Below are 25,488 nucleotides of genomic sequence, written 5' to 3' on the forward strand. Positions count from 1 at the left end.
AAAAATTCAAGGGGTCTGAATACTTTCCGAAGTCACTGTATGTACTGGGGATGACGTCACTGGGGATGACGTTGTCGTCTTCAACAAGCCCAATATTTACAGGTTTTGAGGAAGAGGGATTGGGGGGAGCAAGTGTTTTAAATTGTGCAGTATTAGCTATTATAATGTTAGGTTCTTATTTTTCAGAGTAAATAACCCACGGACACTAGAGAAGCTTTAACCAAGTTTATTCATCCCAAAGGTTCTGTACAGCTGAAAACAGATAGCTAAAGATTTCAGACTTTACAGTTTATATACAGTGCCTTGCGAAAGTATTCGGCCCCCTTGAACTCTGCGACCTTTTGCCACATTTCAGGCTTCAAACATAAAGATATAAAACTGTATTTTTTTTGTGAAGAATCAACAACAAGTGGGACACAATCATTAAGTGGAACGACATTTATTGGATATTTCAAACTTTTTTAACAAATCAAAAACTGAAAAATTGGGCGTGCAAAATTATTCAGCCCCCTTAAGTTAACACTTTGTAGCGCCACCTTTTGCTGCGATTACAGCTGTAAGTCGCTTGGGGTATGTCTCTATCAGTTTTGCACATCGAGAGACTGAATTTTTTTCCCATTCCTCCTTGCAAAACAGCTCGAGCTCAGTGAGGTTGGATGGAGAGCATTTGTGAACAGCAGTTTTCAGTTCTTTCCACAGATTCTCGATTGGATTCAGGTCTGGACTTTGACTTGGCCATTCTAACACCTGGATATGTTTATTTTTGAACCATTCCATTGTAGATTTTGCTTTATGTTTTGGATCATTGTCTTGTTGGAAGACAAATCTCCGTCCCAGTCTCAGGTCTTTTGCAGACTCCATCAGGTTTTCTTCCAGAATGGTCCTGTATTTGGCTCCATCCATCTTCCCATCAATTTTAACCATCTTCCCTGTCCCTGCTGAAGAAAAGCAGGCCCAAACCATGATGCTGCCACCACCATGTTTGACAGTTGGGATGAGCTGTGTTGCTTTTACGCGAAACATAACGTTTTGCATTGTTGCCAAAAAGTTCAATTTTGGTTTCATCTGACCAGAGCACCTTCTTCCACATGTTTGGTGTGTCTCCCAGGTGGCTTGTGGCAAACTTTAAACGACACTTTTTATGGATATCTTTAAGAAATGGCTTTCTTCTTGCCACTCTTCCATAAAGGCCAGATTTGTGCAATATACGACTGATTGTTGTCCTATGGACAGAGTCTCCCACCTCAGCTGTAGATCTCTGCAGTTCATCCAGAGTGATCATGGGCCTCTTGGCTGCATTTCTGATCAGTCTTCTCCTTGTATGAGCTGAAAGTTTAGAGGGACGGCCAGGTCTTGGTAGATTTGCAGTGGTCTGATACTCCTTCCATTTCAATATTATCGCTTGCACAGTGCTCCTTGGGATGTTTAAAGCTTGGGAAATCTTTTTGTATCCAAATCCGGCTTTAAACTTCTTCACAACAGTATCTCGGACCTGCCTGGTGTGTTCCTTGTTCTTCATGATGCTCTCTGCGCTTTTAACGGACCTCTGAGACTATCACAGTGCAGGTGCATTTATACGGAGACTTGATTACACACAGGTGGATTGTATTTATCATCATTAGTCATTTAGGTCAACATTGGATCATTCAGAGATCCTCACTGAACTTCTGGAGAGAGTTTGCTGCACTGAAAGTAAAGGGGCTGAATAATTTTGCACGCCCAATTTTTCAGTTTTTGATTTGTTAAAAAAGTTTGAAATATCCAATAAATGTCGTTCCACTTCATGATTGTGTCCCACTTGTTGTTGATTCTTCACAAAAAAATACAGTTTCATATCTTTATGTTTGAAGCCTGAAATGTGGCAAAAGGTCGCAAAGTTCAAGGGGGCCGAATACTTTCGCAAGGCACTGTACATCCTACTTAAGACACTCCCCTTTCTCTCCAATCTTTACATTTTATGGCTCCACAGGAAGCCAATAGAGGGTAACAGGATTCCAAACATTTATTACTCTCAAGAGAATCTGTCCTCAACTCTTGACTTCAACCCCTCTTTCATCTAATACCCAGATGTCCATCTGTCTCCCCAGTATCAACACATCGCTCTCCTCTCCTCCTGATCTCAACCCCTCCATCTAATGCACAGTTGTCCATCTGTCTCCCCTGTATCAACCCATCGCTCTCCTCCATCAAACTCATTCCAAAGCATTCTGTATTTCTTCTGAGAACCATAAACTTCTAACATAACACCCAGTCTCTTTCATTTCCTATCATTCATTAACTATCTCAATGTTCAAAGTTTAGCCGATTCCAACAATAGTAAGAGTCTGGTAGCAACAGCTGTGGTGTATGTGTGTGTGCGTGCGGTATGTGACCTCATTCTCCGATATCGACTGCCTTGACAGTAAGGTCGTGACCAGCTGGTGGCTGGTGCGTGGGGTCCTTGATGATGCTGCGGGCCTTCCTCGGGCACAGCTTAAAGTAGATGACCTGGATAGGTGGGAACACAGGCCCAGTGATTTATTGGACTGTCTTCACCATCCGCTGGTTAATGAACCCTTCATAAGGTCTGTAGTTTACAGTAGTATAAACCCTTCATAAGGCCTATAGTTTACAGTAGTATAAACCCTTCATAAGGCCTATAGTTTACAGTAGTATAAACCCTTTGTAAGGCCTATAGTTTACAGTAGTATAAACCCTTCATAAGGCCTGTAGTTTACAGTAGTATAAACCCTTCATAAGGCCTATAGTTTACAGTAGTATAAACCCTTCATAAGGCCTGTAGTTTACAGTAGTATAAACCCTTCATAAGGCCTGTAGTTTACAGTAGTATAAACCCTTCATAAGGCCTATAGTTTACAGTAGTATAAACCCTTCATAAGGCCTATAGTTTACAGTAGTATAAACCCTTCGTAAGGCCTATAGTTTACAGTAGTATAAACCCTTCATAAGGCCTGTAGTTTACAGTAGTATAAACCCTTCATAAGGCCTATAGTTTACAGTAGTATAAACCCTTCATAAGGCCTGTAGTTTACAGTAGTATAAACCCTTCATAAGGCCTATAGTTTACAGTAGTATAAACCCTTCGTAAGGCCTATAGTTTACAGTAGTATAAACCCTTCGTAAGGCCTATAGTTTACAGTAGTATAAACCCTTCGTAAGGCCTATAGTTTACAGTCGTATAAACCCTTCGTAAGGCCTATAGTTTACAGTAGTATAAACCCTTCATAAGGCCTATAGTTTACAGTAGTATAAACCCTTCGTAAGGCCTATAGTTTACAGTAGTATAAACCCTTTGTAAGGCCTATAGTTTACAGTAGTATAAACCCTTTGTAAGGCCTATAGTTTACAGTAGTATAAACCCTTCGTAAGGCCTATAGTTTACAGTAGTATAAACCCTTCATAAGGCCTATAGTTTACAGTAGTATGAACCATTCATAAGGCCTATAATTTACAGTAGTATAAACCCTTCGTAAGGTCTATAGTTTACAGTAGTATAAACCCTTCGTAAGGCCTATAGTTTACAGTAGTATGAACCATTCATAAGTCCTATAGTTTACAGTAGTATAAACCCTTCGTAAGGTCTATAGTTTACAGTAGTATAAACCCTTCGTAAGGCCTATAGTTTACAGCAGTATAAACCCTTCATAAGGCCTATAGTTTACAGTAGTATAAACCCTTCATAAGGCCTATAGTTTACAGTAGTATAAACCCCTAGAATCCATATAGGACACACCCCTAGAGTCTATATAGGATACACCCCTATAGTGCACAGTTATGCAGTAACAAACATTGATGGTTTTAACATTAAAAGTGGTTTTAAACCCTACCTAATAGGCTGACCACACTGTTCGCAAGCGTTGCAAAATGAATTTAGAAATCTATGTTATTCAATTATTACACTAACACTGCTCGTGCACGCCAACGAGCGTCTGCGTTCCCAAGGGCTAAAATAGAAGTAATTTCTATTTCTGACCCAGATCGCGCTGCAAGTCCTGCCTTTCCCATCTCCTCATTGGTTTATAGAAGCAGGTACCCACGTGCCATCTCCTCATTGGTTATACCCACGTGGGTGATTGAAAGATGAACTGTTTTGCCGGTCATCATGGTAATACTATGAAAGTTTAGATGCCAATCTCCATATAAGTTCAAAGATGAAAATACCTGGAAGGAGGAGAGATGACAAACGATTTCGGTTGACCGTTTTATGTGTGGATTAATTGTCAGAGTAGAGGACCTTGTGCATTTCAGGTAAAATAACAACTCTATGTTTATATCCCAGGACAAATTAGCTAGCAACAGCAAGCTAAATAAATAGGACAAATTAGCTAGCAAGTGCAAGCTAACTAGCTAAATTGCCATAAATGTTTAATGCTTTTCGACCTGTCCCCAAATGAATGTAATTGGTTCAGAGTTTGTTTTTGATATTTTAACCTGCGTGTCGTGATCGCGTGTGGGGGGACAAAATACATGTATGCACGATGGCGCACGTGCGCACCCGGTTTGGGTTCCGTGTTAGTTCCGATCTAATGTGTGTGTCAGCTACTTCTTCAGATAATGTGATGTTTCACTTTTCAGATGACTGATGGCAGCACACCATCAAGCATAGTCCGTAGTGGATCGAAACGTGGTCGTTCCTAAACCCTGTGGGGTCTGAGTACATTCTGACAGTTACTTTTCTGAGTAAAAAGAATAAACAAGGAACCAGAAAATGACTTGTTTCATTTTTATTTATTGAAAAGATAAAAAAACAAACAAAGAACCGCTTTCATTTTCTTTGGCATATAAAAATAAAAATAGATTTGATATTTAAATGTACATATTCTATGGAAAAACATCACTACATTACTCCACGCCCCCACCTGCCACTGTCTTTCTCCCTGATGGTGTGTTGTTTTTTAAGGAATCTTCCTTTTTGGTGTAGTTTTACATTGAGACAACACATAATATTCACTGTATTTTAAATCCACAGTTAAATGAACTCATTCCCTTTGCTGTGCAGGCAGGCATGAATGAACTCATTCCCTTTGCTGTGAAGGCAGGCATGAATGAACTCATTCCCTTTGCTGTGAAGGCAGGCATGAACGAGTGAATCAGCGATCCAAGAATAAAACTCAGGTTAAACGTCAGAATCTTTACACACTAAAAAATTTGTTGTCGCATCAAAGTTTGATCTACAAAACAAAGGCTTTTTTAACTAGTAATATTTTAACTAGTAATATCCCAGATCTAGAACTGAAAATGTCACATTTTACATTCTCCAAATCTAGCATATAACTGAACTCAGAATACTGATAGTTCGATACTTTAATAACTCGAACACAAAATACAGTCAACTCCTGATAAGTGCACAATGGATATATGCAAACTACATCTAAGCTTTAAAGTGCTCTACAGTTCCCCTTGTGACAGATGAAAACATGTCGCTGGCCTGAGGCCAGAGCTTCCCACAAGATTCGCTTCTGGTTGTCAAAGCTACAGTTAATTTGTCATTTAAATACTTTCTTTGTATTCACTGGGGCACAGCGATACCTGGCTCAGCGGTACCTGGCTCAGCAGTACCTGGCTCAGCGGTACCTGGCTCAGCGGTACCTGGCTCAGCGGTACCTGGCTCAGCAGTACCTGGCACAGGGACAGAGAGGCGCCACAGTACCAGATCCGAAATGCTGGATAGAGGGGCTCAGTGAATGTGGAGTGGAATGTGTGCAGGTGGGTCATTGTGTCAGAGGAAACGCTGTAGAAGGACAGAGTGCCGGCCGGCCAGTCCAGATACACTCCTATTCTGTGGGAGCGGAAGGCGTGGTCAGGTACGGTTGTGGGCTTCTTATTGTACCTGGCAGTGTAAATATCATTATTACAACTAAGAGTCCAGGACTTGTTATTGTATCCAAGCCCACAGTCATGACCCCTTCCTTCCCTTCCTATTCCACTGTATGTTACACCAATATGGACCTCGTGCCCCATCCACTCCACCTCCCAGTAACAGCGTCCAGTCAGACCCTCTCTACACAGCACCTGATCCCAGTTCTCAAATCTCTCTGTGTGGTCAGGATACGTCTGCTCCTCTTCCACCCGTGTCACCTTTCTGTTCTCCTCAGACAGAGAGAGGTTTTTGAATGCTGTGTTTGGATCCAGTGTCAATTGACAGGCATCTGACAGAAAGACAATAAAATCATCAATTCAATTTCACCTCAAAATCTGTGAGAGTTAAAAGTCACAACAACAAAAAAGTATTTCTGAATCCCAGACTTTTGAATGACTAAAACATCACCCATAATATTGAAGAAGTACTTTTTTCTTCTCATGTCAAACTACTAGGAAGTCTGGAAAGACATACTGAGTGGGCAGGAAGGTCACCTTGACTGGCGGTTCTTTGAAAACGACCCATGTCAAGCAACATGGACTGGTGGTTCTTTGAAAACGACCCAAGTCAAGCAACATGGACTGGCGGTTCTTTGAAAACGACCCATGTCAAGCAACATGGACTGGCGGTTCTTTGAAAACGACCCATGTCAAGCAACATGGACTGGCGGTTATTTGAAAACGACCCATGTCAAGCAACATGGACTGGTGGTTCTTTGAAAACGACCCATGTCAAGCAACATGGACTGGCGGTTCTTTGAAAACGACCCATGTCAAGCAACATGGACTGGCGGTTCTTTGAAAACGACCCATGTCAAGCAACATGGACTCAGTGAGCAGTGTTGCAGTCAGATTATCTCAAGCAAATGTTCGGATATACAAAGCAACTCAAAACAAGACTTTACAGGATGAGTTCTGGTTACTAGGGGTGGGCCGAGTACTCTGAAAAATCAGAATCCGTAGTTAGCTAGTCATTGTTGTTCAAGCTAATAATAGTTATATTTTATATGGCGGGTGGCGCAGTGGTCTGCATCGCAGCGCTAGCTGTGACACCAGAGACTCTGGGTTCGAACCCAGGCTCTATCACAGCCGGTCGCGACCGGGAGGTCCATGGGGCGATGCACGATTGGCCCAGCGTCGTCCGGGTCAGGGAGAGTTTGGCCAGCAGGGATATCCTTGTCTCATTGCGCACTCGCGACTCCTGTGGCGTGTAGGGTGCAGGGTGCACTCACCAGGTCGCTAGGTGTTTCCTCCGACACATTGGTGCGGCTGGCTTCCGGGTTGGATGTGCATTGTGTCAAGAAGCAGTTGTGTTTCAGAGGACGCATGCCTCTCCCGAGTCCGTACGGGAGTTACAGCCATGAAATTGGGGATAACATATTTATTTTTTTATATATTTTATATGGCTGTTTGTGTGGCGCTAAGACATTTTGTCAGACGGTTATTGTCACTGCCAGTCTCACGTTAATTGCCCGTTAATTAACATAAACACATTTAGTATCTCCAGGCCTCCAAGCTAAATCATTATTTAATTTTATTCAGGTCTAAAGAGACATTACGACAGGAAGAAAAGGTATTTCAGAAGAACAGAATATGACTTGGTCTACTGTATGTTATCTGGCCATAGGCTGTAGACTTGTTCATTTATCAGACTAGATACTGTATGTTATCTGGCCATAGGCTGTAGACTTGTTCATTTATCAGACTAGATACTGTATGTTATCTGGCCATAGGCTGTAGACTTGTTCATTTATCAGACTAGATACTGTATGTTATCTGGCTATAGGCTGTATACTTGTTCATTTATCAGACTAGATACTCTATGTTATCTGGCCATAGGCTGTAGACTTGTTCATTTATCAGACTAGATACTGTATGTTATCTGGCTATAGGCTGTAGACTTGTTCATTTATCAGACTAGATACTGTATGTTATCTGGCTATAGGCTTGTTCATTTATCAGACTAGATACTGTATGTTATCTGGCTATATGCCATAGGCTGTAGACTTGTTCATTTATCAGACAGATCCTGTATGTTATCTGGCCATAGGCTGTAGACTTGTTCATTTATCAGACTAGATACTGTATGTTATCTGGCCATAGGCTTGTTCATTTATCAGACTAGATACTGTATGTTATCTGGCTATATGCCATAGGCTGTAGACTTGTTCATTTATCAGACTAGATACTGTATGTTATCTGGCTATATGCCATAGGCTGTAGACTTGTTCATTTATCAGACTAGATACTGTATGTTATCTGGCCATAGGCTGTAGACTTGTTCATTTATCAGACTAGATACTGTATGTTATCTGGCTATATGCCATAGGCTGTAGACTTGTTCATTTATCAGACTAGATACTGTATGTTATCTGGCTATATGCCATAGGCTGTAGACTTGTTCATTTATCAGACTAGATACTGTATGTTATCTGGCCATAGGCTGTAGACTTGTTCATTTATCAGACTAGATACTGTATGTTATCTGGCCATAGGCTGTAGACTTGTTCATTTATCAGACTAGATACTGTATGTTATCTGGCTATATGCCATAGGCTGTAGACTTGTTCATTTATCAGACTAGATACTGTATGTTATCTGGCCATAGGCTGTAGACTTGTTCATTTATCAGACTAGATACTGTATGTTATCTGGCCATAGGCTGTAGACTTGTTCATTTATCAGACTAGATACTCTATGTTATCTGGCCATATGCCATAGGCTGTAGACTTGTTCATTTATCAGACTAGATACTCTATGTTATCTGGCCATATGCCATGCCATAGGCTGTAGACTTGTTCATTTATCAGACTAGATACTGTATGTTATCTGGCTATATGCCATAGGCTGTAGACTTGTTCATTTATCAGACTAGATACTGTATGTTATCTGGCCATAGGCTGTAGACTTGTTCATTTATCAGACTAGATACTGTATGATATCTGGCCATAGGCTGTAGACTTGTTCATTTATCAGACTAGATACTGTATGTTATCTGGCTATATGCCATGCCATAGGCTGTAGACTTGTTCATTTATCAGACTAGATACTGTATGTTATCTGGCCATAGGCTGTAGACTTGTTCATTTATCAGACTAGATACTGTATGTTATCTGGCTATATGCCATAGGCTGTAGACTTGTTCATTTATCAGACTAGATACTGTATGTTATCTGGCTATATGCCATAGGCTGTAGACTTGTTCATTTATCAGACTAGATACTGTATGTTATCTGGCTATATGCCATAGGCTGTAGACTTGTTCATTTATCAGACTAGATACTGTATGTTATCTGGCTGTAGACTTGTTCATTTATCAGACTAGATACTGTATGTTATCTGGCTATATGCCATAGGCTGTAGACTTGTTCATTTATCAGACTAGATACTGTATGTTATCTGGCTATATGCCATAGGCTGTAGACTTGTTCATTTATCAGACTAGATACTGTATGTTATCTGGCTATATGCCATAGGCTGTAGACTTGTTCATTTATCAGACTAGATACTGTATGTTATCTGGCTATATGCCATAGGCTGTAGACTTGTTCATTTATCAGACTAGATACTGTATGTTATCTGGCTATATGCCATAGGCTGTAGACTTGTTCATTTATCAGACTAGATACTGTATGTTATCTGGCTATATGCCATAGGCTGTAGACTTGTTCATTTATCAGACTAGATACTGTATGTTATCTGGCTATATGCCATAGGCTGTAGACTTGTTCATTTATCAGACTAGATACTGTATGTTATCTGGCTATATGCCATAGGCTGTAGACTTGTTCATTTATCAGACTAGATACTCTATGTTATCTGGCTATATGCCATAGGCTGTAGACTTGTTCATTTATCAGACTAGATACTGTATGTTATCTGGCTATATGCCATAGGCTGTAGACTTGTTCATTTATCAGACTAGATACTGTATGTTATCTGGCCATAGGCTGTAGACTTGTTCATTTATCAGACTAGATACTGTATGTTATCTGGCCATAGGCTGTAGACTTGTTCATTTATCAGACTAGATACTGTATGTTATCTGGCCATAGGCTGTAGACTTGTTCATTTATCAGACTAGATACTGTATGTTATCTGGCCATAGGCTGTAGACTTGTTCATTTATCAGACTAGATACTGTATGTTATCTGGCTATAGGCTGTAGACTTGATCATTTAGCTAATAAGATATGTTAAGTCCGGTGCTATTATTTTAAATTAATATGATTTTATAGTAATGATAACTAAATAATAATAATATCTGAATAAAATGGAAAGTTTAATTATATTCCTCTTGTTTGGTGGTTTTCCCATTCGGAGCGAGTGCTGAAGTAGATATTTTAAAGAGTAAAAGTGATCATTTGAAAAGGTCATAAATCGTCAATTTAGAGTTATTTGGCCCCCTAACCCTAACCCTAACCCTAACCCCTAACCCTAACCCCTAACCCCTAACCCTAACCCCTAACCCTAACCCCTAACCCTAACCCTAACCCTTAACCCTAACCCTAACCCCTAACCCCTAACCCTAACCCCTAACCCTAACCCGAACCCTAACCCCTAACTCCTAACCCTAGTTTGGTATCATTCACAACTAAATATTTGGCTTATTTAGTTGTGAATGATACCAACCTTTAGAATGTGTTAGAAATCAAAACATATTTGGGCTGCATGACGGGACTATAAACTATTGATGATTTGAGAAAAGTAGCAACAACAACAAGCTTGTTCTCTGATTCCTTGTCTTTTTTTATTTGACCTTTATTTAACTAGACAAGTCAGTTAAGAACAAATTCTTATTTTCAATGACGGCCTAGGAACAGTGGGGTTAACTGGTCTAGGAACAGTGGGTTAACTGGTCTAGGAACAGTGGTACTGCCTGTTCAGGGGCAGAACGACAGCCTTCCGGTTACTAGTTACTAGTCCAACGCTCTAACCACTAGGCTACCCTGCCGCCCCTCCACTCGAACCACTAGGCTGCCCTGCCACCCCTCCACTCTAACCACTAGACTACCCTGCCACCCCTCCACTCTAACCACTAGACTACCCTGCCACCCCTCCACTCTAACCACTAGGCTACCCTGCCACCCCTCCACTCTAACCACTAGACTACCCTGCCACCCCTCCACTCTAACCACTAGACTACCCTGCCACCCCTCCACTCTAACCACTAGGCTACCCTGCCACCCCTCCACTCTAACCACTAGACTACCCTGCCACCCCTCCACTCTAACCACTAGGCTACCCTGCCACCCCTCCACTCTAACCACTAGACTACCCTGCCACCCCTCCACTCTAACCACTAGACTACCTTGCCACCCCTCCACTCTAACCACTAGACTACCCTGCCACCCCTCCACTCTAACCACTAGACTACCCTGCCTTCCCTCCACTCTAACCACTAGACTACCCTGCCGCCCCTCCACTCTAACCACTAGACTACCCTGCCACCCCTCCAGTCTAACCACTAGGCTACCCTGCCACCCCTCCACTCTAACCACTAGGCTCTAACCACTAGGCTACCCTGCCGCCCCTCCACTCTAACCACTAGACTACCCTGCCACCCCTCCACTCTAACCACTAGACTACCCTGCCACCCCTCCACTCTAACCACTAGGCTACCCTGCCACCCCTCCACTCTAACCACTAGACTACCCTGCCACCCCTCCACTCTAACCACAAGGCTACCCTGCCACCCCTCCACTCTAACCACTAGACTACCCTGCCACCCCTCCAGTCTAACCACTAGGCTACCCTGCCACCCCTCCACTCTAACCACTAGGCTCTAACCACTAGGCTACCCTGCCGCCCCTCCACTCTAACCACTAGACTACCCTGCCACCCCTCCACTCTAACCACTAGACTACCCTGCCACCCCTCCACTCTAACCACTAGGCTACCCTGCCACCCCTCCACTCTAACCACTAGACTACCCTGCCACCCCTCCACTCTAACCACTAGACTACCCTGCCACCCCTCCACTCTAACCACTAGACTACCCTGCCACCCCTCCACTCTAACCACTAGGCTACCCTGCCACCCCTCCACTCTAACCACTAGACTACCCTGCCACCCCTCCACTCTAACCACTAGGCTACCCTGCCACCCCTCCACTCTAACCACTAGACTACCCTGCCACCCCTCCACTCTAACCACTAGACTACCCTGCCGCCCCTCCACTCTAACCACTAGACTACCCTGCCACCCCTCCACTCTAACCACTGTTCTCTCGTCAAATGATTCTATTTTAACCAATCTTTATCTTTACTAATATGTAAAAATGTGTTTCCATTTAGAATGGCCCATTAATGGGCAGGAACAGGAACAAGAACAGGAAGAGGAACAGAAACAGAAACAGGAACAGAAACAGGAAGAGGAACAGGAAGAGGAACAGGAACAGGAAGAGGAACAGGAACAGAAACATGAACAGAAACAGGAAAAGGAACAGGAACAGGAACAGGAGGCATGAAGTAGGTTGAAGTAGGTTGAAGTAGGCATGAAGTCTTGTCATAAGCAGTGTTTAATTTACACCCAGACTTACATTTCTTAAGTGCTGATTTTAACCAACACTCGGAATTATGATCCACACTGAGAAATCAGAGGAAGAAACACACATTTTAGGGGTTTTAGACAAGAGATATAATATTGGATTATATTATTATTTGCACATGCATAAATAATTATCTCAAAAACAACAGTTTTCAAGATACATTCTACTGTAAGTATTGTAAATAAATAAATAAATTATGTACAATTTTATTTTTCTTCCCCTACTATTTTTCATGTCTAAAAAAAAAAGTCTGAATATTTAGTTGTAGAGGAGTTGTAGTGTTTACCTGAGTTTCTCCAGTTTATATTGTGGATCTTCCACGATAGCAGAGAGCAGCTTCACTCCGGAGTCTCCTGGGTGATTGTGGGTAAGGTCCAGCTCTCTTAGGTGGGAGGGGTTTGACCTCAGAGCTGAAGCCAGAGAACCACAGCCTTCCTCTGTGACTAAACAGAATGACAACCTGCAGAATGGATTTCATTTCATTCTCAAAATGTGATTTAGGCTACCTGCCTCCCCTCCACTATTTAAACTAGGCAAGTCAGTTAAGAACAAATTCTTATTTACAATGACGGCCTACCGGGGAACAGTGGGTTAACTGCCTTGTTCAGGGGCAGAACAACAGATTTTTAGCTTGTCAGCTCAGGGATTTGATCTAGCAACCTTTCGGTTACTAGTCCAACGCTCTAACCACTAGGCTACCTGCCTCCCCTACACTCTAACCACTGGGCTGCCTGCCTCCCCTACACTCTAACCACTAGGCTACCTGCCTCCCCTACACTCTAACCACTGGGCTACCTGCCGCCCCTCCACTCTAACCACTAGGCTACCTGCCTCCCCTCCACTCTAACCACTAGGCTACCTGCCACCCCTCCACTCTAACCACTAGAGTACCTGCCGCCCCTCCACTCTAACCACAAGAGTACCTGCCGCCCCTCCACTCTAACCACTAGAGTACCTGCCGCCCCTCCACTCTAACCACTAGAGTACCTGCCGCCCCTCTACTCTAACCACTAGAGTACCTGCCGCCCCTCCACTCTAACCACTAGAGTACCTGCCACCCCTCCACTCTAACCACTAGGCTACCTTCCGCCCCTCCACTCTAACCACTAGGCTACCTGCCGCCCTAGGCTACCTGCCGCCCCTCCACTCTAACCACTAGGCTACCTGCCTCCCCTCCACTCTAACCACTAGGCTACCTGCCGCCCCTCCACTCTAACCACTAGGCTACCTGCCGCCCCTCCACTCTAACCACTAGGCTACCTGCCGCCCCACCACTCTAACCACTAGGCTACCTGCCGCCCCTCCACTCTAACCACTAGGCTACCTGCCGCCCCTCCACTCTAACCACTAGGCTACCTGCCGCCCCTCCACTCTAACCACTAGGCTACCTGCCGCCCCTCCACTCTAACCACTAGGCTACCTGCCGCCCCTCCACTCTAACCACTAGGCTACCTGCCGCCCCTCCACTCTAACCACTAGGCTACCTGCCGCCCCTCCACTCTAACCACTAGGCTACCTGCCGCCCCACCACTCTAACCACTAGGCTACCTGCCGCCCCTCCACTCTAACCACTAGGCTACCTGCCGCCCCTCCACTCTAACCACTAGGCTACCTGCCTCCCCTCCACTCTAACCACTAGGCTACCTGCCGCCCCTCCACTCTAACCACTAGGCTACCTGCCGCCCCACCACTCTAACCACTAGAGTACCTGCCTCCCCTCCACTCTAACCACTAGGCTACCTGCCGCCCCTCCACTCTAACCACTAGAGTACCTGCCGCCCCTCCACTCTAACCACTAGGCTACCTGCCGCCCCTCCACTCTAACCACTAGACTACCTGCCGCCCCTCCACTCTAACCACTAGGCTACCTGCCGCCCCTCCACTCTAACCACTAGAGTACCTGCCCCCCCTCCACTCTAACCACTAGAGTACCTGCCCCCTGTCGCCCCTCCACTCTAACCACTAGACTACCTGCCGCCCCTCCACTCTAACCACTAGAGTACCTGCCTCCCCTCCACTCTAACCACTAGGCTACCTGCCGCCCCTCCACTCTAACCACTAGAGTACCTGCCGCCCCTCCAACCACTAGGCTACCTGCCGCCCCTCCACCAACTAGGCCGCCCCTCCACTCTAACCACTAGGCTACCTGCCCCCCCTCCACTCTAACCACTAGACCACTAGGCTACCTGCCCCTCCACTCTAACCACTAGGCTACCTAGGCAACCTGCCGCCCCTCCACTCTAACCACTAGGCTACCTGCCGCCCCACCACTCTAACCACTAGGCTACCTGCCGCCCCTCCACCTAACCACTAGCCCCCGCCCCTCCACTCTAACCACTAGGCTACCTGCCTCCCCCTCCCACTCTAACCACTAGAGCTACCTGCCCCCCTCCCACTCTAACCACTAGAGCCACCCCTCCACTCTAACCACTAGGCTACCTGCCGCCCCACCACTCTAACCACTAGACTACCTGCCGCCCCACCACTCTAACCACTAGGCAACCTGCCGCCCCTCCACTCTAACCACTAGGCTACCTGCCGCCCCTCCACTCTAACCACTAGAGTACCTGCCTCCCCTCCACTCTAACCACTAGAGTACCTGCCCCCCCTCCACTCTAACCACTAGAGTACCTGCCACCCCTCTACTCTAACCACTAGGCTACCTGCCTCCCCTCCACTCTAACCACTAGACTACCTGCCTTTTTGAAGTATTACCTGTTATATTATAAGACCCTTTTTTACTCCAAGATCACAAACACAAAGAGGAAAATACTAACCTCAGTGTCTCCAGTTTACAGTTCGGACTCTCCAGTCCAGCAGAGAGCAGCTTCACTCCTGAATCCTGCAGGTCGTTTTCACTCAGGTCCAGTTCTCTCAGCTGGGAGGGGTTTGAACTGAGAACGGAGGCTAACGCTTCACAGCATCTCTCTGTGAGGTTACATCCGTTTAGCCTAGATAATGGCAAACCAGTTCAGACATCATTCTTCTTAAAAGGGAATAAATCAGAGTCATTAATGTTCAATAATGGGATGTTTGTTGTTATTATCAATTCTGGGTGTAACCTCATCCCCATGCCAATATTGCTGTCAACTTTAGATTGTAGTAAATAAATTCCTTCATGGAAGCTTCATCTACTTCAAAACAGAATATTATTAATCTAATCGACACTTACAGGACTGTTCTGGAGGCTTTGACCACTGGCATCAGCCTCAGAAGACCTTCCTCTGATCTGGAGTATTTCTTCAGGTCAAACACATCCAGCTCCTCTTCTGAAGTCAGCAACACAAAGACCAGAGCTGACCACTGTGCAGGTGACAGTTTGGCACTAGAGAGACTTCCTGATCTCAGGTAGCTTTGGATCTCCTCCACTAGAGAACGGTCATTCAGCTCATTCAGACAGTGGAACAGATTGATGCACCTCTCTGGAGAGAGATTCTCCCTGATCTTCTCCTTAATGTAATTGATTGTTATCTCATTGGTCTGTGACTTGCTTGCTGTCTGTGTCAGTAGGCCTGGTAGAAAAGTCTGATTGGAGTCCAGCGAGAGACCCAGAAGGAAGCGGAGGAACAGATCCAGGTGACCGTTCTCACTCTGTAAGGCCTTGTCCACTGCACTCTTGTGGAGGTTTGCCTGTAGGTTGTCACCAGACATCTGGTGGTTTCTGGTGGTGGTTCCAGGTTCTGCCATTAGATTTAAACTGTCGTTGTTGAATGTGACAAACACGTACACAGCACCCAGAAACTCCTGGATGCTCAGATGAACAAAGCAGTACAGCTTCTCCTGGTACAGCCCATTCTCCTCTCTGAAGATCTGTGTACACACTCCTGAGTAGACGGACGCTTCTGTGACATCAATGCCACACTCTCTCAGGTCTTTCTCGTAGAATATCAGATTCCCCTTTTCCAGCTGTCTGAAAGCCAGTTCTCCCAGTTTCAGGAGGATCTCCTCATCTGTTTTCATCTGTGAATCTGACTCAGCTTCCTCTGGTCCTTTGGGAAATTTCTGTTTTTTGTGCAGTATGGTAAAGATCAGGAAGTGTTTGTACATTTGAGTCAGAGTCTTGGGCATCTCTCCGCTCTGTGAGTCACCCAACAGCGTCTCTAGGACAGTGGCAGAGATCCAACAGAACACTGGGATGTGGCACATGATGTAGAGGCTCCTTGATGTCTTTATGTGTGAGATGATTATGTTGGCCATGTTCTGCTCGTCGTGGTATCTCTTCTTAAAGTACTCCTCCTTCTGTTGGTCATTGAACCCTCGTATCTCTGTCACCTGGTCAACACACTCAGGAGGGATCTGATTGGCTGCTGCTGGTCGGGAGGTTATCCAGAGGAGAGCAGACGGAAGAAGATTGCCCTTGATGAGGTTTGTCAGCAGCACGTCCACTGACGTTGACTTTGTGACGTCACAACAGTGCTCATTGGTCTTGAATTCAAGAGGAAGTCGACACTCATCCAGACCATCGAAAACAAACAGAACCTTGTACTTGTCAAAGTTGGAGATTCCTGATTCTTTGGTTTCCGTGAAAAAGTGATGAAGAAATTCCATCAAGGTGTATTTATTCCCCTTCATCATGTTCAGATCTCGAAAAGGAAGTGGAAATATCAATTGGATATCATGATTTCCTTTTCCTTCAGCCCAGTCCAGAATGAACTTCTGCACAGAGATAGTTTTTCCAATGCCAGCGACACCCTTTGTCAACACAGTCCTGATTTCTTTGTCTTGTCCAGGTACAGGTTTAAAGATGTCGTTGCATTTGATTGGCGTCTCTTGCGTTGCTGGTCTCTTGGACGTTACCTCGATCTGTCTCACCTCATGTTCACGATTGACATCTCCACTTCCACCCTCTGTGATGTAAAGCTCTGTGTAGATCTTACTGAGAAGGGTTGGGTTTCCTTGCTTGGCTATTCCCTCAAACACATTCCTAAAGTTCCTCTTCAGATTGCATTTGAGTTTCTGTTGACATGCAACAAGTTCTCCTAGAAGACCTGACAATGCAGATCACCCGTGTTAACATGTCACAACAAAGTCAAAAAGTTTCAATGAAGAATATATTATAAATTATTCTACTAGTTTTTTTCTTCTTCTGTGGACGTGTAAATTGCTTGTGAATAGCAGGAAAATTGTAGAGGACTCTCGGTAGGTTAATCATTTGTAGACATTAATGGTCGGTCTTACTGTTCTCCAGTGTGTCAGCGAGCTCCTTCTGGTTCATGTTCCTCAGGATGTGCAGTGTGATCTTCAGAGCCCCATCTCTGGCACTGCTCTCCTGCTTCTCATCTTCACCATCTACCACTTCCTCTTCCTCATCCTCCCTCTGAACTTCATTCAGTATCCTCTTGAACCTCTTCAACTCACGTTTTACCAAAACAACGACCCGGTCTTCAAGCACCTGAAATGGACAACAAATACAGTATTTATACGAAAACAAACCCAGAACAGTTCATAAAAACGAAATGTACTCTGGTGTGTTATTTGTGGAGTTAATTTTATATGTTTGTATGATAAACCCTGAATATTGAGTTCAGATCCGTTCGTTGATTCTGGGCAGCCTCAACCTGTAGTTTCTCACATTGGACTCTGTGGATAGAATAAGACAGGTTACAAGTCTTGTTTCCTGGTTATAGGGAGCCATCCATGGGCCAACCACTGACGGCCAATGAATGAATCGCCAGCTGATCTACCAATGAATGAATCGCCAGCTGATCTACCAATGAATGAATCGCCAGCTAATCTACCAATGAATGAATCGCCAGCTAATCTACCAATGAATGAATCGCCAGCTGATCTACCAATGAATGAATCGCCAGCTGATCTACCAATGAATGAATCGCCAGCTGATCTACCAATGAATGAATCGCCAGCTGATCTACCAATGAATGAATCGCCAGCTGATCTACCAATGAATGAATCGCCAGCTGATCTACCAATGAATGAATCGCCAGCTAATCTACCAATGAATGAATCGCCAGCTGATCTACCAATGAATGAATCGCCAGCTGATCTACCAATGAATGAATCGCCAGCTGATCTACCAATGAATGAATCGCCAGCTGATCTACCAATGAATGAATCGCCAGCTAATCTACCAATGAATGAATCGCCAGCTGATCTACCAATGAATGAATCGCCAGCTGATCTACCAATGAATGAATCGCCAGCTGATCTACCAATGAATGAATCGCCAGCTGATCTACCAATGAATGAATCGCCAGCTGATCTACCAATGAATGAATCGCCAGCTGATCTACCAATGAATGAATCGCCAGCTGATCTACCAATGAATGAATCGTCAGCTAATCTACCAATGAATGAATCGCCAGCTAATCTACCAATGAATGAATCGCCAGCTGATCTACCAATGAATGAATCGCCAGCTGATCTACCAATGAATGAATCGCCAGCTGATCTACCAATGAATGAATCGCCAGCTGATCTACCAATGAATGAATCGCCAGCTGATCTACCAATGAATGAATCGCCAGCTGATCTACCAATGAATGAATCGCCAGCTGATCTACCAATGAATGAATCGCCAGCTGATCTACCAATGAATGAATCGCCAGCTAATCTACCAATGAATGAATCGCCAGCTGATCTACCAATGAATGAATCGCCAGCTAATCTACCAATGAATTAATCGCCAGCTAATCTACCAATGAATTAATCGCCAGCTGATCTACCAATGAATGAATCGCCAGCTGATCTACCAATGAATGAATCGCCAGCTGATCTACCAATGAATGAATCGCCAGCTGATCTACCAATGAATGAATCGCCAGCTGATCTATCGTTAAGCGGAAAATGTAATGTTTAATACGTACTTCTTGAGCAGACTAAAAGTGATTTATCTATTTGAAGATCATGCCGTAGAAATTTTAAAAATTATTTAATTGCCTCGTTTGCCACGTCAAATCTACAATAAAAATGTGTTTTCAACACACTTTATATTAACGGAATAAATCATAGTGTAGGACACATTTTTCCTTTCCAATGGCTAAACTAGATGGCTAAACTAGATGGCTAGATTTATCTCCCCGGAGACCGGCATAGAAAACTCATGATTGGATCCCCCCCCTCGTTAACCTTTTCCTTTCCAACAGAAACTTAAGACATTAAATCAGAATATCATCGAACATTATGAAACAATCAGAATAAGATTTAAATATAATTGAAAAGATAGACATAAAATAGAAATTAAAACTTAAAATGTATGTTTTTTTTTAAATAGTTCAAGATCTTTAGGCCTTTTCTTACAGCTCCCGTTATCCTCATCGTGTGTGTTTTCATTTTTCATTTTTCTTTGTTTGGAAGAGACGGATAAGTCAGCATTTCACTGTTAGTCTACACCTGTTGTTTACCAAGCATTTCCCTGTTAGTCTACACCTGTTGTTGTTAGTCTACACCTGTTGTTGTTAGTCTACACCTGTTGTTGTTAGTCAACACTTGTTGTTATTAGTCTACACCTGTTGTTATTAGTCTACACCTGTTGTTGTTAGTCTACACCTGTTGTTTACCAAGCATGTGACAAATAACGTTTGATTGATTTATTGATTTATTGATAGATTATAAGCAGCATGCATGTTTCGCTTGAGAAAGTAAACACACCAAACCATTCTGCTCACAGCTCTATAGAAATGTGATCAGATTGTTGTTGTTTATAGAAACGGCCACGGTGTAATGGCCAATAGATCCTAATCCTACAGCAAATTAAGCGTGTTATTGTCTCCATAAAAGGTGTGTTAAAAAATAATAATTATGCGGAGATATAATGCTCATTCACATGCGCAGTGTTTTACGACAGGTCTGATTTATAACACAAAAACATGACGTGCGCCAAGTTTATAAATATCTATTTATTTTTTTACGTAAGTATTCTTTTGGAATTGTTGTAACATTTACGCAATAGTTATAAATGAGGCCCCTGGAGTTTACTACACAGCACCTGGATTAGAACCGGTCAGTGGAGTTTACTACACAGCACCTGGATTAGAACCGGTCAGTTTACTAAACAGCACCTGGATTAGAACCGGTCAGCGGAGGTTACTAAACAGCACCTGGATTAGAACCGGTCAGTGGAGTTTACTACACAGCACCTGGATTAGAACCGGTCAGTTTACTAAACAGCACCTGGATTAGAACCGGTCAGTGGAGGTTACTAAACAGCACCTGGATTAGAACCGGTCAGTGGAGGTTACTAAACAGCACCTGGATTAGAACCGGTCAGCGGAGGTTACTAAACAGCACCTGGATTAGAACCGGTCAGCGGAGGTTACTAAACAGCACCTGGATTAGAACCGGTCAGCGGAGGTTACTAAACAGCACCTGGATTAGAACCAGTCAGTTTACTAAACAGCACCTGGATTAGAACCGGTCAGCGGAGGTTACTAAACAGCACCTGGATTAGAACCGGTCAGCGGAGGTTACTAAACAGCACCTGGATTAGAACCGGTCAGTTTACTAAACAGCACCTGGATTAGAACCGGTCAGTGGAGGTTACTAAACAGCACCTGGATTAGAACCGGTCAGCGGAGGTTACTAAACAGCACCTGGATTAGAACCGGTCAGTTTACTAAACAGCACCTGGATTAGAACCGGTCAGCGGAGGTTACTAAACAGCACCTGGATTAGAACCGGTCAGTTTACTAAACAGCACCTGGATTAGAACCGGTCAGTGGAGGTTACTAAACAGCAACTGGATTAGAACCGGTCAGCGGAGGTTACTAAACAGCACCTGGATTAGAACCGGTCAGTTTACTAAACAGCACCTGGATTAGAACCGGTCAGTTTACTAAACAGCACCTGGATTAGAACCGGTCAGTGGAGGTTACTAAACAGCACCTGGATTAGAACCGGTCAGTGGAGGTTACTAAACAGCACCTGGATTAGAACCGGTCAGTGGAGGTTACTAAACAGCACCTGGATTAGAACCGGTCAGTGGAGGTTACTAAACAGCACCTGGATGGGTGGGTTTAGCCTCAAAAATAATGATATTTTAGAAAAAGGTTCCGGGACATTATCCTCGTAAGGGGGAGGGTGCCGTAGTATGGAAAACCGTGGTTGGTTAATCATTTTGACCCTTATCTTTTTGAGAGAAAAAATATTATTACATTCGTTTGTTTTTAAAGATTACTTTTATTAGTATAAAATTATATAATTTTCCAAAGTTTTTTTTGTGTACAATATAGCTCAGTATTTGCTTGATATATTTTATGCACTCTTTATCAAATTAGCCAATCATTTCTACACTGGGCGCCTCTGGAAAGTACCATGCTCAAGGACACAACGGAATGTGGCATCTACAATTTTATACCAGCAACCTTCCAGTTTCCAGCTCACTTTAGGCTAGATTTTTACTGTCAGACACGGGATTCGAACTAACAATCGTCCAGTTGCTAGCTTGCCTCTCTAACCGCTAGGTTACCTGAACCCCCTGCTAACATTGTTGCCCCGGAAACACATACAGATACAGCTTACTTTGGTTCTGTTATTACAGGTGCATCCACTGACTGGTCACTCTTCATGGACAGACAGCTGGGTACAGGGGAGACTGGTCTCTCCGGTCCGAAAAATACAGGTTCATCCTTAGACCAGTCACTCTTCATGGACAGACAGCTGAGTACAGGGGAGACTGGTCTCTCCGGTCCAAAAAATACAGGTACATCCATAGACCAGTCACTCTTCATGGACAGACAGCTGGGTACAGGGGAGACTGGTCTCTCCGGTCCGAAAAATACAGGTACATCCATAGAAAAGTCACTCTTCATGGACAGACAGCTGGGTACAGGGGAGACTGGTCTCTCCGGTCCGAAAAATACAGGTACATCCATAGAAAAGTCACTCTTCATGGACAGACAGCTGGGTACAGGGGAGACTGGTCTCTCCGGTCCGAAAAATACAGGTACATCCATAGAAAAGTCACTCTTCATGGACAGACAGCTGGGTACAGGGGAGACTGGTCTCTCCGGTCCTAAAAATACAGGTGCATCCACTGACTGGTCACTCTTCATGGACAGACAGCTGAGTACAGGGGAGACTGGTCTCTTCTGATGGAGCCTTTTAGATAAACCCAGACCAGAACATTCAGGCCCACAGGGATGTAGAATACTGAGTCTGTGATTCAATATCTAGACTATCGATAGAGAAACTAGTTCAGTGGGAAAATCTCAGGAGGATCAATTAACTCATTCATGCTCTTACCTGTCTTTGTCTCTTAAGTTGTAAGTTGAATCCATAGACGCAACAGGCACAAGAGAGACGTTCATTTAATGACGATATAATTATGGATGAAATCTCAAGTTATTAAAGAATAGCATTAGAAACATTAAACTTTTATTTTGTTGGATCGCAAAGCATTTTTTTTTTTTTTAAGTATCAACTGTACACAAGCGCACTCTTGTCTCGTTGTTGTTTTTTGCACTCACCTTTCGGCCTCTTTTACAGCGTCACGGTCCTCAAAGATACGCCCGTTTGGGTCAGCGCCCGCCTCGTTCACCTCTGAGAGACTCATTTTAGGAGGTAGTGCTGTTTTACTCTGGGACAAGTACAAGTACAACATTCCAAAAACAAAAAGATTTGACTATTTTAAAGTCCTGAACGTCACTTTCAGCGCAATGCTGTTTTCTTTGTGTTGTCAGTGTAAAGGTCATAGGTACATACTTCGTTAACCTTGGCCACAAAATGACATCCTGGTCTTCTCTCTTTTGAGTACAACCTGATAACAAACTAGTTCCATAAAGGAAAATGATCACTTGATATCTCTCAAACCATATCAGAGAAAGTTGAAGGTAACAGGAATGTGACTGGAGTAGGGGAGGGGGTGGGGGCTAGGTACAACACCTAAACCGTTACAAATTCCTCCGATTATTTAAACATCAATATTTAAGAATTATTATTATTCGCACGAAGTGAATTTACATCAGTTTTAAAAAGAAATATATATATTTATATATATATCAAATTAGAACTCAGTGCCTGTAAATATAATTCGATTTCTATGGATACACTGTTAACGCGTGTAAATACTCTGTACTGTACCAACTGTCCACAGCCATCCTAACATTCACCTATATTTAAGTGGCTATAAGAAAGGATAGAGGAGGCCATGAAAAATAGACGAGTAAACACTGATACAGACAGAACGCTTGAGAGCTGTAGAATAGTGGACTGGTCCATATCTGTGTGAGGTTTACTGAAATGGCACAGCGCGGGCTCAAATTCATCATAACAATCCTTTTGTGAATAAATAAGGCTTTTACCCCTTCCTTTACAAATAATCTTTCAAACGGAGGGTTTCCGTGACCTTATATTAAGGATTATTGGTCTTATACTGTTCAAATGTATTGTGGAGTTAGGAGTAATTGTTCAATTAAAATGTAAAATGTAGCGTCGGCTCGCTCTGTCCACACGGTCATAACACTCACCGGCCCCAGACGCTTAGTTTGGTACGACTTGTGTCCATAATTATATAACAAACACACGCACATTTAAACATGTTATTGTATTTTGACCTTTTTATAGGTCTGGCTTGGGGGGGGGGGCTGATGTCAATTCCTACAAAATAAATCGATATTTTGGGATTCTCCCGGAACAGCTGATTAAAACGGTATCTTCCCTCTACCTCACACGGAACTCCGTGTATAGCTGTTGACCTTACAATACCTTCTATGAGGCAATACATATTTTCCAGGAACTGTTACGACACCGTCATGTAATACCGTATATATCCACGATCCTCGCCGTGAACCACGTTACAAGTACCACCAAGTGGTCTTTATCTATTGGCGCGATGCGTCGGAGGTCTGGTATCGTTTATTGGTCACTACAATAGTACAATGTACAACAAACCAGTCAGACTTGTAGTGTGTTTTATTTGAGAGGTTTAAAAACAGCCTCTAGCCTGCCCATTCATGTTTTTGTTAGCTCAAGAGGTTTTAAAGTGTTACCTTCAGTAAAAGTGTCCCAACAGTTGTTCCAACGGATATCCCAGTAGTTGAGCGGTAAGTACATCTTTACGTTCGAACCTGTGTCGTGAAGCATAAACACCCTCATGGAATGTGACTGGCAACGACTTACATCACATGACAGGTGATCTTCTAAGGCCATAAGTCAACCTTATCCATGAAAATGTTTGACTGATGAGCGCATGTTGGTTCTGCTGTAAATGAAACTGAAAATGTTCATTGTCAACCGTATATTTCAATAACCAGGTTATTATTGAAAAATATAGAATAAAAATTATTATTTGTTGAATTATTATTGAATAACTTACCTGATTGAACACAAGGTAGATTGCTAGAGAGAAAAAAAGGACAAGATGGAATCTGTTTACTACTGACTTGCATGATAAAGAGAACAGAGCATAACTTCCTCGAGGGTCGGGTAACTAGTCCAACCAGTGGTGTGGTGACTTACAGTCAGTCATGTGACGTCATGACTGTAACGGGGGTCAAGGGGCACATGACTGTAGTGTAGTGACTTACTTCATAACACCATATGAAGTAAGAGCCAATAACTGTCAATCATTAGCATGTTCTGTCACAGACAGGCATTCTGAACACAAAATCATATTTTAAATTATTCATAATATATCATTATATTTAATAAACCCCGCAGTGTTACTATCATAGAATTGGTTACTATTATGACTGAGGCATCGGAACAAACTCAATGGAGTCGACATCCTGAAAAGCTAGGTTTATTTACAGCAACAACTACTGTACATGGACTACAGCACTTATGACAGACAGGATATAGAATTAACCTTTACAGAGGGGGCCACACACACACACAATATGGAAATAGAACAAGATAAACAAACAGAGGTCTAGGGAGCTACTTTAATAAAGTAGGAAATATTCTGTTTATACTCAAGTTTAGGATGTGCATATCAACCATTCTTTTATGTTTATTTCAAATCCTGACTTGAACCAAGACAGGCCCTGGTTGGTGAAGCATGGGGACAGGCCCTGGTTGGTGAAGCATGGGGACAGGCCCTGGTTGGTGAAGCATGGGGACAGGCCCTGGTTGGTGAAGCATGGGGACAGGCCCTGGTTGGTGCATGGGGACAGGCCCTGGTTG

General features: G+C 43.5%; 1 protein-coding gene across 10 annotated transcripts; it reads right to left on the bottom strand.

Annotated features, from left to right (window-relative positions):
- Nucleotides 1-1,916: 1,916 nt before the first annotated feature.
- On the bottom strand, nucleotides 1,917-24,816 carry LOC139388745 (NLR family CARD domain-containing protein 3-like). Of its 10 annotated transcripts, none has more exons than XR_011629323.1 (12): nucleotides 24,680-24,816; nucleotides 24,354-24,577; nucleotides 22,609-22,940; nucleotides 21,886-22,464; nucleotides 17,919-17,988; nucleotides 17,587-17,800; nucleotides 15,581-17,396; nucleotides 15,186-15,359; nucleotides 12,695-12,868; nucleotides 12,400-12,446; nucleotides 3,905-4,161; nucleotides 1,917-2,487 (listed from the first exon to the last, which is right to left on the bottom strand). XR_011629323.1 is itself a non-coding variant. In XM_071135623.1 (12 exons), the coding sequence occupies exons 3-12, from the start codon at nucleotides 22,671-22,673 to the stop codon at nucleotides 5,491-5,493; spliced, it is 3,753 nt and encodes a 1,250-aa protein (XP_070991724.1). In that variant the 5' UTR covers nucleotides 22,674-22,940; nucleotides 24,354-24,577; nucleotides 24,680-24,816; the 3' UTR covers nucleotides 4,627-5,490. The 10 variants fall into 10 exon arrangements, 6 of the variants coding, with proteins under 6 accessions (XP_070991730.1, XP_070991728.1, XP_070991724.1 ...); XM_071135623.1 differs by lacking the exons at nucleotides 1,917-2,487; nucleotides 3,905-4,161 and adding exons at nucleotides 4,627-5,529; nucleotides 5,575-6,149; XM_071135624.1 differs by lacking the exons at nucleotides 1,917-2,487; nucleotides 3,905-4,161 and adding exons at nucleotides 4,627-5,529; nucleotides 5,575-6,149 and having other exon boundaries at nucleotides 24,354-24,565; nucleotides 24,680-24,798.
- Between the last annotated feature and the right edge of the window lie 672 nt (nucleotides 24,817-25,488).

This window comes from Oncorhynchus clarkii, chromosome 29 (assembly GCF_045791955.1).
Source record: "Oncorhynchus clarkii lewisi isolate Uvic-CL-2024 chromosome 29, UVic_Ocla_1.0, whole genome shotgun sequence".
Taxonomy (NCBI): domain Eukaryota; kingdom Metazoa; phylum Chordata; class Actinopteri; order Salmoniformes; family Salmonidae; genus Oncorhynchus; species Oncorhynchus clarkii.

Bases quoted from the DNA above. Each gene is read 5' to 3' on its own strand.
- LOC139388745 (XM_071135623.1), bottom strand. From the start codon at position 22,673: ATGAACGTCTCTCTTGTGCCTGTTGCGTCTATGGATTCAACTTACAAC. The intron at 17,397-17,586 runs GTAAGACCGACC...CTGCATTGTCAG, and splicing joins CGCTGACACACTGGAGAACA to GTCTTCTAGGAGAACTTGTT. The intron at 6,150-12,399 runs GTAAGTCTGGGT...TCTTTCTGTCAG, and splicing joins AAAATCAGCACTTAAGAAAT to ATGCCTGTCAATTGACACTG.